Raw genomic sequence first — 13,827 nt, forward strand, 5'->3', positions numbered from 1 at the left:
AGAAGTTTTTAAACGTTATCCTGTCCAATCCTCAAGGGTTAACTTTTTGTCACCAAAACAGTGTTCTGTGTTTCTCCTTACCCTTACAGTTTGGTGGCTATCTTGGCTGACACACTGATATTTCTCCTTAGGACCTTGGAGTGATAAGCATCCTTAAAGGGACCAAGGGACATGAAATCCAAAAATTTTCTTTCATGATTCAGATACAGCATACAATATTGAACATCTTTCCAATTTACTTCTATTATCGATTTTGCTTCATTCTCTTGGTATGCTTTTTCGAAGGAGCAGTAATGCACTAGAGATGTGCAGGGAATATAATTTTGTTTCGGACAAAATGTTCATTTCAGATATTCAGTGAAATAAGTTTCCCCGAATTTTCGTTGCCTGCACTATTTTCGTTATACATTTACATTAGCTTTCGTTAAATTAATGTAAATGTTTCAAAGTTACAGGTGAAAAGTTCACCTGTAGCTACAATACTTACCCTAATGGAGAGCACGTTAGTCCTTGAAAATAAAAAAATAAAGGAAACAAAGGAATACTGATGATTTTTCGTCAGTATTTATTTGTTTTCTTTATTTTCATTGGTGCATTCATTCAGATTTTCATTTTGTTTTCGTTTTGTGACAAATGTGTATTTGTCCAAAAACGAATGCACATCTCTAAAATGCACTAATGAGAGCTAGCTGAACACATTGGTAAACCAATGACAAGAGACATATGTGTAGCCACCAATCAGCAGATTGCTCCCAGCTCCTAAGTCTACCTAGGTATCCTTTTCCACAAAGGATACTAAGAGAATGAAGAACATGTAGATAATAGAAGAAAATTGTTGACTCAAAGTGTAATTTTTTAATTTTTTAAAATACATTTTTTTGGTCTTAAAGAGGCCACTCTATTGTTTCTGATTCCCTCATAGGGACTTCAATCTTACATTGTGCCAATATTTGTGTGTTCCCCTGATGGGGTCACCAATTTATGTGCCTGTTATACTGTAATTCTGTGCTGGTATAATAATTATGGAGCTAACTGATGCAGCTAAAGTCTTAGGACATAAAGTTCATCTTTTAGAAGGGCAAGCTACTTACAATTGAACCCCTTTTCATATGTGTCTGCTATGTCAGGAAGTGTTGATGTGTCTCTCTGCTCAGCTTTGTAACATATGTGCTGAGTCTGTGTCTAATGCTCAGGATTGTGCAGCGTTGCATTTACAGCAAAGTACTCATGGATTTGTTATCCACCTGGGTTATCTTAAGGACAGTTCTACATACCTGCCTCCTAACTGAAATGATAGATTCACTCTGCCATTTCACCAGGCCTCCACCAGTTAAATGCAAACGGATACAAAGGGCAGAAGAGAACCCTTCACAGGCCCAGAGGTCATCTGGGACATACAGTAGCTAAGGTATGACCTGTCTAGGTACCCTGTATCCTCTAGGAGTACAACTGAATCAGAATTCTTCTCCTTAGCTGAGGACTTTCAATCAGAAACCTAGGACCCCCTTCTGATAATGTAGCAGAAGATGTCATTTAATTTTGAATACATACATGCTTTATTGTGGGACTGGGACATTTTACTTGCTTTGGAGATTGAAGACCCTCCACTTGCTGAAAATCTGCTAAAAAGATTGATAAGCTCTTTAATTCAGCCCCAAAGAAGACATGTACATTCCCTGTCCCTGATGCGGTTTCTGAGCTAATTAGCAAGAAATGGAACTAACCAGGCATTCCTTTTTCTCCCCTCTACCAAATTAAAAAAAACATGTTCCCTTATCCTTAAAATTAAAGGTATGGGAGACAATTCTAAAGGTGTATGGTGCTATCTCCACTATTGCTAAGCACATCACCATTGCTTTTTTAAGCATCCAATGGACAGAAACCTGGAAGGTTTCCTCAGGAGATCATTTCAGCTGGCAGGCTATATGTTTCCTCCATCTGTTACTTAGCCAGAGTATCAGCAACTACTGCAATCTGATGTAACAACATCTCTGGTCTTATTTCCTAAGAAGCTTCCTTTGATGAAATACAGGATTGCTTGAGGTTGATCAAGGCTGCAAGCAGTTTTATTTGTAATGCAACTGTTGAAATAACTTGCATTCATGCAAACTGTGCTGCTATTACTGTTCTGGCTAGAAGAGCCCTATGGCTCAAATCATGGTCTGCTGATATATTATCTAAAGGGGACCTTATCCCTCCCATTGGTGACATTTGCAGTGGGATGAATTGGTGTGGTATTATACAGTGTGGTTACTTTGGAGTGTAGCATGTAGGGGTTAGGGTTAATTACTTTGTAGGATCAAAACAGATCAGAACAGATCACTTTTATGGTGGGAAGATCTTGTCTAGATGTTTAATGTGGGGAGGTATAGAAATAAAGTGGTTAGTATTTTTGGGGGTGGGGGATAAGGCAGTTAGAGTTAATTTCATTGGGGAGCTGCTCCTGTTTTACATATATAATATAGATATCAGTGTTATAACCACTGAGGTCATAAATATTAAGATCTCACTAAATAGTAGCACTATGAAAAAGCAGTGTCTCTGCTTTCTATTATAGCAGCTCCATTATAGCAACTAGCATGGTTCTAGATATAGGTTTCTTGTTTAATACCATTTACCTGTTTTGTTTTTAATTTTTATGAAACTTGTATTTTTCTTAGGAAGAAAGTTCCAATAATCATTTAAAACAACTTAAAAGTGAACTGGAAACCTATAAAAAAGAGAACTCCAGACTGGAGAAGGAAAACACAGCACTTAAAGGTTCACTAGAACTTCATAGTAAAGAGACTTTATTACTGAAGCAGGAGGCTTTAGATGTCAAACAAAAACGGTAAGCAATATGCAAGTGTATTAATACATTGCAATAAATAATAATCAGGATGTAAGATAATTACAGTGGTTACATATTCTTTCCTATAACAAGGACATACTTGAAAACGAGAGAAATCTCAATGTATCCTTCCTGGTAAAATATTTTATAAATTAATACATTTTATTTGAGATTTATGCACTGTTTAAAGGGACAGTCTAGTTGAAAATTGTTATTGTTTAAAAAATAGATAATTTCTTTATTACCCATTCCCCAGTTTTGCATAACCAACACAGTTGTATAAATACACTTTTACCTCTGTGATTACCTTGTATCTAAGCCTCTGCAGACTGCCCCCTTGGGGCCAATTTACTAACTGTCGGACGGAAATGATCCTCTGTAGTGTAGTGAAATGCTTGTGCAATGCCGTCCCCTGCAGATTCACGGCCAATCGGCCGCTAGCAGGGGGTGTCAATCATCCCGATCGTATCTGATTGGGATGATTGCTGCCCACTGCCTCAGAGTTAAGGAGCAGCAGTCTTAAGTTTCCAGTGAGTTTGAAGGCTCGCGCGGAAACAGATACATTCAGGGCATAGTAAATCGACCCCCTTATGTCAGTTCTTTTGATAGACTTGCATTTTAGCCAATCAATGCTGGATTATTAATTCCACAGGACTGAGCACAATGTTTTCTATATGACACACGAACTAGCATTGTCTAACTGTCAAAATACACTGAGATAAGAGACAGCCTTCAACAGCTTTGAAATCAGTTTATGAGTCTACCTAGGTTTAGCTTTAAACAAAGAATACCAAAAGAACAAAGCAAATGTAATTATAACAGTAAATTGTAAAGTTGTTGAAAATAACATACCCTATCTGAATCATGAAAGTTTAATCTTGACTTGACTGTCCCTTATTAAAGAAACATGAAACCAAACATGTTTTGTTTGTGATTCAGATACAACATACAACTTAAAAAAAGATGTCTCTTATTAAATTTTCTTCATTCTCTTGGTATTTTTTTTTTTAAATCCAATCCACTTGACAATCAGTTGAGTAAACACAGACATGTAATTTAAACATGGTAACATTGCTTTTTTCCATTTCTCTCAAGTGTCTCCCTTTTTCTCTTTCTTTTCTCCCTTTTTTCCCCTTCCTCCCCCCTCCCCCATAATTTATATTACAAACAACCCACAAAATACCCTAAACTGAACTCTATTAACAAACTAAGCCATTATTCAACTTGAATTGAAACCTCCTTTCCTCTACTTGACGGGGCCCAGGGGAAAAAAAAAGAAAAAAAGGGGGGGGGGGGAGGTTATATATAAAGAGTTGGGGGGGGGAGGGAAAAGTGGGCAAAGAGACGATAGGTAACATGAGGACATTCAAGAGCACACATGTATTCCATCCTGGCACAGACATTCTCCAATAAGATCAGCTAATTGGTTCTTGATCAGAGAACACCCGAGGCCACTCCCCTCTCAGGGATTCTTCTAGGAATATGGTCGTGTCTTTAAATGGTCTGAGGAGTTGCCTCTGTATTTCTGTCAGGGTTTTTTCCCTGTTGTGTTTGCCATGTGCTGCTGGCAGCCATTTTACTCACCTCTCTTCCTGACTATGGTGCATTGTGGGGGATGCTGCTCAATTCCTGCACTTCCTTTTATGTCCAGACTTGTGTGCATCATCCATGTGAGACAGGATGCAGTCTCAGAATTGTGATGTCAATTATTTAAAGGGCCTCTGATCAGTATGCTTTGCCTTTGCGTTGTCTCAGACCTGTGTATTACCTGGCTGCCTGAGTTCCTTCCTGGTTCCTGGTTCCTGATCCCTGGCTTGTTTCTGACTCTACTGTTTTCCTTGTTCCTGATTCCGGCTCGTCTGACTATTCGCTTTGGCTCCTGACTCGGCTCGTCTGACTACCAGCTCTGGTTTTGATTCCTGGCTTGTTATTTGACTTGTGGACTTTTTATTATTTTTTGCTATTAATAAAGGTGTGATTATTTTTGCACTTCTCGTCTCAGTCTGATTCCTGGCACCCTGACAATTTCCAACTCAAACGTCAGAATAAGTCTACGCTATTTCCTCAAGAACTGACTTAATCTAGATTGTACATCCATTCGTACGTCAAGCTGTTCAGTGAACATCTGCAGCTTTAGCATATACAGAAAGCATGCGACTAAGGGGGGAAAACTCTTAGTCCAGAATTTCAATATACATTTCCTGGCCAATAGCACCTCTAGACTCAGCACCATGTCATATTGTTTAAATTGTGGGTCCCATTTCAAAAACAGCATTGTGTCAGGTTGTAAGGTAATGGGGACACCCAGCCTGCTCTGAATCCAATATTGGATCTTACCCCAAAACTGTTGGACCTTGGGGCATAGCCACATGTAATGCAGTAAGCCTGGGGATTCAAAAGAACATTTGAAGCATTTATTGGCACAGTTAGGATCCCATTTCGCCAATATCCTAGGTGTTAAGTATGCTCTGTGCGTAATTCATCTTTGTGACTCTCTGAGTATTGCTGAAAGTGTGGCCCTTCTTGTCTTTTCCATACTATCCTTTAAATCCCCTCAAGAAAATACTTCTTCCCCCTCTCTCTCCCATCCCATCAGTAAGTTAGGTTGTACGAGCTGGAGACGCCTCTGCATCAGAGCCTAGTAGATCTCTGTTAGAGAAAATCTCCCCATTGAAAATAGCGATTGTGATAGTCGAAAGGGCGAACCCTCCCATAAGTTATCATTGTCTCTGATCACTGCTCCTATATAATGTCGCGCCTGCAAATAGGCATAGAAATTATGATTTGGTAGAGCAAATTCTCCATGTAAGGCGGAAAACGTTTTAACCGACCGAGTGAGCGGATCTAATAAAGGCTTTATTGAGGATAATCCCCGCTTCTCCCAAATGTAAAAAGGACGCATATCCAGTCCTGCTGGAAAATCTGGGTTGTTACCAAGAGGTAAATACCTTGATGCATGGCAGGACGTTTTCAAAAACTTGTGTGCCAAATGCTACGCTTTCAGGGGATCCTTTTATAATGTTTCAAGACCTAGGGCTTTAATGCTCCTAAAATCTTTCATATGTGGCAAGTATGCTAGGGAAAGTTTACCCAACACACCCGCTCCAATTCGGGCTGGCAGAAGTGGTGTGTGCCAACCTGCCAATCTATCACTAGACGTATCGGGGCCGTCTAGTTACAAAATTTAAAGTCAGGTAGCGCCAGGCCCCATTCAGATAGGTCATACTCAATGTGTTGGTAGCAATACACGCCTTACCTCCTTTCCATAAAAAGTAACGTGCTGCTGAATTTAGCTGCTTAATATAATTTTTGGACAGCAAAAGGGGGAGCATGAGGAGGGGGTATAGTAGTTTCGGTAATATCACCATTTTGAGCAGACTGACCCTACCTGCGAGTGAGAGTGGCAAGGACTTCCAACTCCTCATCTGGTCCTGAAGCTTGGAGCACACCGGTGTAACGTGCTGCTGAATTTAGCTGCTTAATATAATTTTTGGACAGCAAAAGGGGGAGCATGAGGAGGGGGTATAGTAGTTTCGGTAATATCACCATTTTGAGCAGACTGACCCTACCTGCGAGTGAGAGTGGCAAGGACTTCCAACTCCTCATCTGGTCCTGAAGCTTGGAGCACACCGGTGTAATGTTGTTTGCATATAATTAGTTCGGGTTAGCTGAGATTTGGATACCAAGATATGTGATGGACTGCCTCGCTACTGTAAACGGATATTTATAGCGGTTGCTGTCTTTTTTTGCAAATAGGCATAGAAATTATGATTTGGTAGAGCAAATTCTCCATGTAAGGCGGAAAACGTTTTAACCGACCGAGTGAGCGGATCTAATAAAGGCTTTATTGAGGATAATCCCCGCTTCTCCCAAATGTAAAAAGGACGCATATCCAGTCCTGCTGGAAAATCTGGGTTGTTACCAAGAGGTAAATACCTTGATGCATGGCAGGACGTTTTCAAAAACTTGTGTGCCAAATGCTACGCTTTCAGGGGATCCTTTTATAATGTTTCAAGACCTAGGGCTTTAATGCTCCTAAAATCTTTCATATGTGGCAAGTATGCTAGGGAAAGTTTACCCAACACACCCGCTCCAATTCGGGCTGGCAGAAGTGGTGTGTGCCAACCTGCCAATCTATCACTAGACGTATCGGGGCCGTCTAGTTACAAAATTTAAAGTCAGGTAGCGCCAGGCCCCATTCAGATAGGTCATACTCAATGTGTTGGTAGCAATACACGCCTTACCTCCTTTCCATAAAAAGTAACGTGCTGCTGAATTTAGCTGCTTAATATAATTTTTGGACAGCAAAAGGGGGAGCATGAGGAGGGGGTATAGTAGTTTCGGTAATATCACCATTTTGAGCAGACTGACCCTACCTGCGAGTGAGAGTGGCAAGGACTTCCAACTCCTCATCTGGTCCTGAAGCTTGGAGCACACCGGTGTAACGTGCTGCTGAATTTAGCTGCTTAATATAATTTTTGGACAGCAAAAGGGGGAGCATGAGGAGGGGGTATAGTAGTTTCGGTAATATCACCATTTTGAGCAGACTGACCCTACCTGCGAGTGAGAGTGGCAAGGACTTCCAACTCCTCATCTGGTCCTGAAGCTTGGAGCACACCGGTGTAATGTTGTTTGCATATAATTAGTTCGGGTTAGCTGAGATTTGGATACCAAGATATGTGATGGACTGCCTCGCTACTGTAAATGGATATTTATAGCGGTTGCTGTCTTTTTTTGCTAGCCAGAGAATTTCAGACTTTTGCATGTTGATCTTGTAGTTTGAAAAGGTGCCAAAATCTTGGAGCGTTTGTACTATGTAGGCTATGTGTATATGCGTGTCTTGTACAAATAAGAGCATGTCATCCGCATAAAGTGCTAAATGTTGTGAGACCCGTGCAATGTCAATACCCGGGAATATTTGTTTAAGTTTGATTGCCAGTGGCTCCAGGGCCAGGTTGAAGAGAAGGGGTGATAAAGGGCATCCCTCCCTGGTCCCCCTCCCTAAATGTATATCCGGTGAAAACATATTGTTAATACAAATATTCGCTACAGGGGTGCTATATAAATTCTGAACAAGGGAAAGAAAGGATCCAGAAAAGTTGAAGTTAACCATGATGGAAAGAAGGTGTCCCCATTCCACTCGGTCAAAGGCCTTCTCTGCGTCCAAGGACAGCAGGAAGGTCTCTGATGGTCCGCCCGGTCCCCCATCCCTCTTCCTGTTCCAGAAGTGTTGAACTATCTGGAGAACTCTGCGTACATTTACAGCTGAAGACCTTGCGTACATAAACCCTGTCTGATCTTCCTGGATTAATTGTGGTAGTATGTATTTTAGTCTTTCAGCCATAAGTTTGGTTAGGATCTTGTAGTCCGAGTTCAGTAGCGAAATCGGCCTGTATGATTCAGGGAGAAGGGCATCTCTACCTGCCTTAGGGATAAGGGTAATAAACGCCGCTGAAAAAGTAGGGAGCAGCACCACTTCTCATTATCCATAAAAAGTTCCTTTATTTAGCACATAGTAGAAGCAGGTTAAGATAGAACGACGTTTCGTGTAGTCAACCCTTAGTCATGTTCACATTATGGATAATGAGAAGTGGTGCTGCTGCATTCTTTGAAGATATTTGATACTGTTGGGATCCTTGCAGTGATCCTGTGTCAGCTTGCACACACCTTGGGTCTGAGTGCTGGATTCCTATTGTGTTTGCTGAAAAAGTAGGGGTCGGTACCCTTCCGTCCTGAAAGTAACTTCGAAATAAGTTGGTGAGGATCGGGGTCATCTGAGGTTTGAGTAGCCGATAGAACTCAATGGGTAACCAATCAGGTCCCGCTGCCTTTTCCAGAGAGATGGACATAATTGTTTTGTCAATCTCTTCTCTGCAGATAGGATCATTTAATTTTTCCATCTGTTCTGGGGAGAGTTTTGGTAGATGAATAGATTCCCAGAAGTTTTGTTGTACCAGTGTAGAGGAGGGAGGATCACTGGAGTAGAGTTTCGCATAATAAGCTGCAAAAGCTTCTGCGATAGGTTAGCTTCTCTGACTATTCGGCCGTCATGCCTTATCGCTGATATATGTTTGGTCGCTGTGCGTATATTAATTAAAGACGCAAGGAGCTTGCCCAATTTATCACCAAATCTGTAGTATTTACCTCTGGTGCGCATCAGAGTTTGTGATGTAGAGTAGACGAGCATGGCGTCATACTCCTTTTTGGCTGCAGTATAGTTCTGATGCAGAGGTCGAGATGGCGTTGTCCGATATTCACGATAAGCGAGTGCCAAGCCTTCTCTTAACCGATGTAACCTTTCAGTGACCTGTTTCTTCCTACGAGCCATGAAGGCAATAATATTACCATTAAGCACCGCTTTGGCTGCGTTCCAAAATAGCTCAGGTTCTACTAAGTGCTGTGCATTATTAGTCTGGAAGTCATTCCAACACTCTACTAGGTAGCTCTGGAACTCCTGTGACGTCCCCAGATATCTCGGAAAACGGAAGTTTCCCCTATTACTGACCCGCACACCTATATCTAGGAATAATGCCACTGGAGCATGATCAGAGACAATTACTTCTCTCTCTTGGCATTTTTTGTTAAAAAGAAGGCAGATAGGATCAGGAGCTCATTTGTGTCTGAAGTGCTAAATGGCAGCAGTTTTGCAATAATTTTTTTAACAGTGTTCTACATTGTGCAAGCACTAGTGTCATCTGGTGCTCAAAAGCATTCTTGCCAAACTGCTGCCATGTAGTTCTCCAGACATGTTCATGCTACCAGAGCCGTTTCTAAAGAATCTGTTTTCCAGGACAAAATTCCAAAATGCGCCCCCCTCACAGATTCTAAAGTCTCCCTCCTAGACCTTGCATGTCACTCTGTCATTTAGAGGTCAGCTCCAAAGCAGCAGTGCACTACTGAGACCTAGCAGAACACATCTGGTGAGCAAATGACAAGAGACAAATGTGTTTTGCGGCCAACCACCAGTTAGCTCCTAGTAGTGCATTGCTGCTGCTAAGCATATGTACTGTACATATGCTTTTCAAAAATGGATACCAAGAGAACAAGAATAATAGAATTGTCTTAAAATTCTATGGCGTATCCTGAATTATTAAAGTTTAATTTTGACTTTCCTATCCCTTTAATTTTTTCCAAATATATTGATATTTTCTAAAAATATCTTTATATCTTTTACTAATTGCCATTCTATTTATACTTTTCTCATAGCTATGCATATTTATTTGTTTAATGCATATCAATCCCTTTAAATTCTTATCCAAAATGTATCTACAAAACTACCAATAGCCTTTAAAGTTGAACTTTGCAGAAAAGTCATCAGGTAAGATTTTCTAAAGGATTGCAATATGTCACTGGGTGTATTTGTAACATATTTAGGGGTCTATTACAATTATTTAGAAAAGTTATAACACATTTTTTTTTTACAAAATTCACTATTAAAGTCTATGGGATTTTTGCACATAGATAATTTGATAAAGAACTGTAATAGCTGTTTATTTTTCAAATATACTACACACACAGGCAGTAATAGACAGAGACATGCACTCACAGACAGTAATAGACAGAGATATGCACTCACAGATAGTAATAGACAGAGATATGCACTCAAAGACAGTAATAGACAGAGACATTCACACACAGACAGTAATAGACAGAGACATGCACTCACAGGCAGTAACAGACAGATACATGTACTCACAGGCAGTAATAGACAGAGACATGCACACAGGCAGTAACAGACAGATACATGCACTCACAGGCAGTAATAGACAGAGACATGCACACACAGGCAATGATAGGCAGATACATGCACACACAGGTAGTATTAGACAGAGACATGCACACACAGACAGTAATTTACAGAGACATGCACACAAAGGCAGTAATAGACAGAGACATGCACAAACAGACAATAATAGGCAGATACATGCACACACAGGCAGTAATAGGCAGTTACATGCACACACAGGCAGTAATAGGCAGATACATGCACACACAGGCAGTAATAGGCAGTTACATGCACACACAGGCAGTAATAGGCAGATAAATGCACACACAAACAATAATAGGCAGATACATGCACACACAGGCAGTAATAGGCAGATAAATGCACACACAAACAATAATAGGCAGATACATGCACACACAGGCAGTAATAGGCAGTTACATGCACACTCAGGCAGTAATAGGCAGATACATGCACACACAGGCAGGGATAGATAGGCATACACACACACAGGCAGTAATAGGCAGATACATGCACACACAGCGCGGGATAGATAGGCATACACACACACAGGCAGTAATAGGCAGATACATGCACACACAGCGCGGGATAGATAGGCATACACACACACAGGCAGTAATAGGCAAATGCATGCACACACAGGCAGTAATAGGCAGATACATGCACACACAGCGCGGGATAGATAGGCATACACACACACAGGCAGTAATAGGCAGATACATGCACACACAGCGCGGGATAGATAGGCATACACACACACAGGCAGTAATAGGCAGATACATGCACACACAGGCAGTAATAGGCAGATACACACACACACAGGCAGTAATAGGCAGATACATGCACACACAGGCAGTAATAGGCAGATAAATGCACACACAGGCAGGGATAAATAGGCATACACACAGAGGCAGTAATAGGCAGATACATGCACACACAGGCAGTAATAGGCAGATACATGCACACACAGGCAGGGATATATATGCATATTTATTTGTTTAATGCATATCAATCCCTTTAAATTCTTATCCAAAATGTATCTACAAAACTACCAATAGCCTTTAAAGTTGAACTTTGCAGAAAAGTCATCAGGTAAGATTTTCTAAAGGATTGCAATATGTCACTGGGTGTATTTGTAACATATTTAGGGGTCTATTACAATTATTTAGAAAAGTTATAACAATTTTTTTTTTACAAAATTCACTATTAAAGTCTATGGGATTTTTGCACGTAAATAATTTGATAAAGAACTGTAATAGCTGTTTATTTTTCAAATATACTATACACACAGGCAGTAATAGACAGAGACATGCACTCATAGGCAGTAATAGACAGAGACATGCACTCACAGACAGTAATAGACAGAGACATTCACACACAAGCAGTAATAGACAGAGATATGTACTTCCAGATAGTAATAGACAGACATATGTACTCAAAGATAGTAATAGACAGAGACATTCACACACAGGCAGTAATAGACAGAGATATGCACTCACAGGCAGTAACAGACACATACATGCACTCACAGGCAGTAATAGACAGAGACATTCACACACAGGCAGTAATAGGCAGAGATATTCACTCACAGATAGTAATAGACAGAGATATGCACTCACAGACAGTAATAGACTGAGACATGCACTCACAGATAGTAATAGACAGAGATATGCACTCAAAGACAGTAATAGACAGAGACATGCACACACAGACAGTAATAGACAGAGACATTCACACACAGGCAGTAATAGACAGATATATGCACTCACAGGCAGTAACAGACAGATACATGCACTCACAGGCAGTAATAGACAGAGACATGCACACACGGGCAATAATAGGCAGATACATGCACACACAGACAGTAATTTACAGAGACATGCACACAAAGGCAGTAATAGACAGAGATATGCACACACAGGCAGTAACAAGACAGAGACATGCAAACACAAACAATAATAGGCAGATACATGCACACACAGGCAGAAATAGGCAGTTACATGCACACACAGGCAGTAATAGGCAGATACATACACACACACATGCACACACACAGGCAGTAATAGGCAGATACATGCACACACAGCGCGGGATAGATAGGCATACACACACACAGGCAGTAATAGGCAGATACATGCACACACAGCGCGGGATAGATAGGCATACACACACACAGGCAGTAATAGGCAGATACATGCACACACAGGCAGGGATAAATAGGCATACACACACAGGCAGTAATAGGCAGATACATGCACACACAGGCAGGGATAGATAGGCAGATACATGCACACACAGGCAGGGATAAATAGGCATACACACACACAGGCAGTAATAGGCAGATACATGCACACACAGGCAGGGATATAGGCATACACACAGGCAGTAATAGGCAGATACATGCACACACAGGCAGACATTACGGGAGGAAAGGGTAAGAGGAATAAGCAGAAGGGACGTCAGAGTAATTTTCGTTCCTTTCGAAACTTCAAGGGTAAATCTTCCTCTGCCAAGCAGGAACAGTCCAAGCCTTCCTGGAGGTCCAACCAGTCTTGGAACAAGGGGAAGCAATCTAAGAAGCCCGTTAGTGACTCTAAGTCAGCATGAAGGGTCTGACCCCGATCTGGGACCGGATCTTGTGGGGGCAGGCTTTCTTTCTTCGCTCAGGCCTGGGTTCGGGATGTGCCGGATCCCTGGGTGGTGGACACCGTGTCCCAGGGATACAAACTAGAGTTCAAAACCTTTCCACCCAGGGGCAGGTTTCTGCTCTCAAGATTATATGTAGACCAGATAAAAAGAGAGGCGTTCTTACACTGTGTCCGGGATCTTTCCGTCCTAGGAGTGATAGTTCCTGTTCCAATGCAGGAACAGGGGCTGGGATTCTACTCCAATCTGTTTGTGGTCCCCAAAAAAGAAGGAACTTTCAGACCAATTTTAGATCTCAAAAGTCTAAAAAAGTTCCTCAGAGTACCGTCCTTCAAGATGGAAACTATTTGTTCCATTCTTCCCTTGGTTCAAGAGGGTCAATTCATGACAACGGTAGATTTGAAGGATGCGTATTTATATGTTCCCATCCGCAGGTATCATCACAAGTTTCTGAGGTTCGCCTTTCTAAACAAACACTTCCAGTTTGTGGCCCTTCCATTCGGCCTTGCCACAGTTCCCAGAATTTTCTCAAAGGTCATGGGAGCCCTGTTGGCAGTGTTCCGGTTGAGGGGCATTGCAGTGGCACCTTACCTGGACGACATTCTGG

At 41.4% G+C, this 13,827-nt stretch overlaps 1 protein-coding gene across 1 annotated transcript in view; it reads left to right on the forward strand.

Annotated features, from left to right (window-relative positions):
• FAM184B (family with sequence similarity 184 member B) overlaps window positions 1-13,827 on the forward strand; it is a 184,920-nt gene that overhangs the window by 99,132 nt on the left and 71,961 nt on the right. Inside the window, exon 5 of the mRNA XM_053704104.1 lies at window positions 2,661-2,830. Coding sequence (XP_053560079.1) covers window positions 2,661-2,830 — 170 coding nt within the window. The remainder of the gene's footprint in view (window positions 1-2,660; window positions 2,831-13,827) is intronic.

This window comes from Bombina bombina, chromosome 2 (assembly GCF_027579735.1).
Source record: "Bombina bombina isolate aBomBom1 chromosome 2, aBomBom1.pri, whole genome shotgun sequence".
Classification (NCBI taxonomy): domain Eukaryota; kingdom Metazoa; phylum Chordata; class Amphibia; order Anura; family Bombinatoridae; genus Bombina; species Bombina bombina.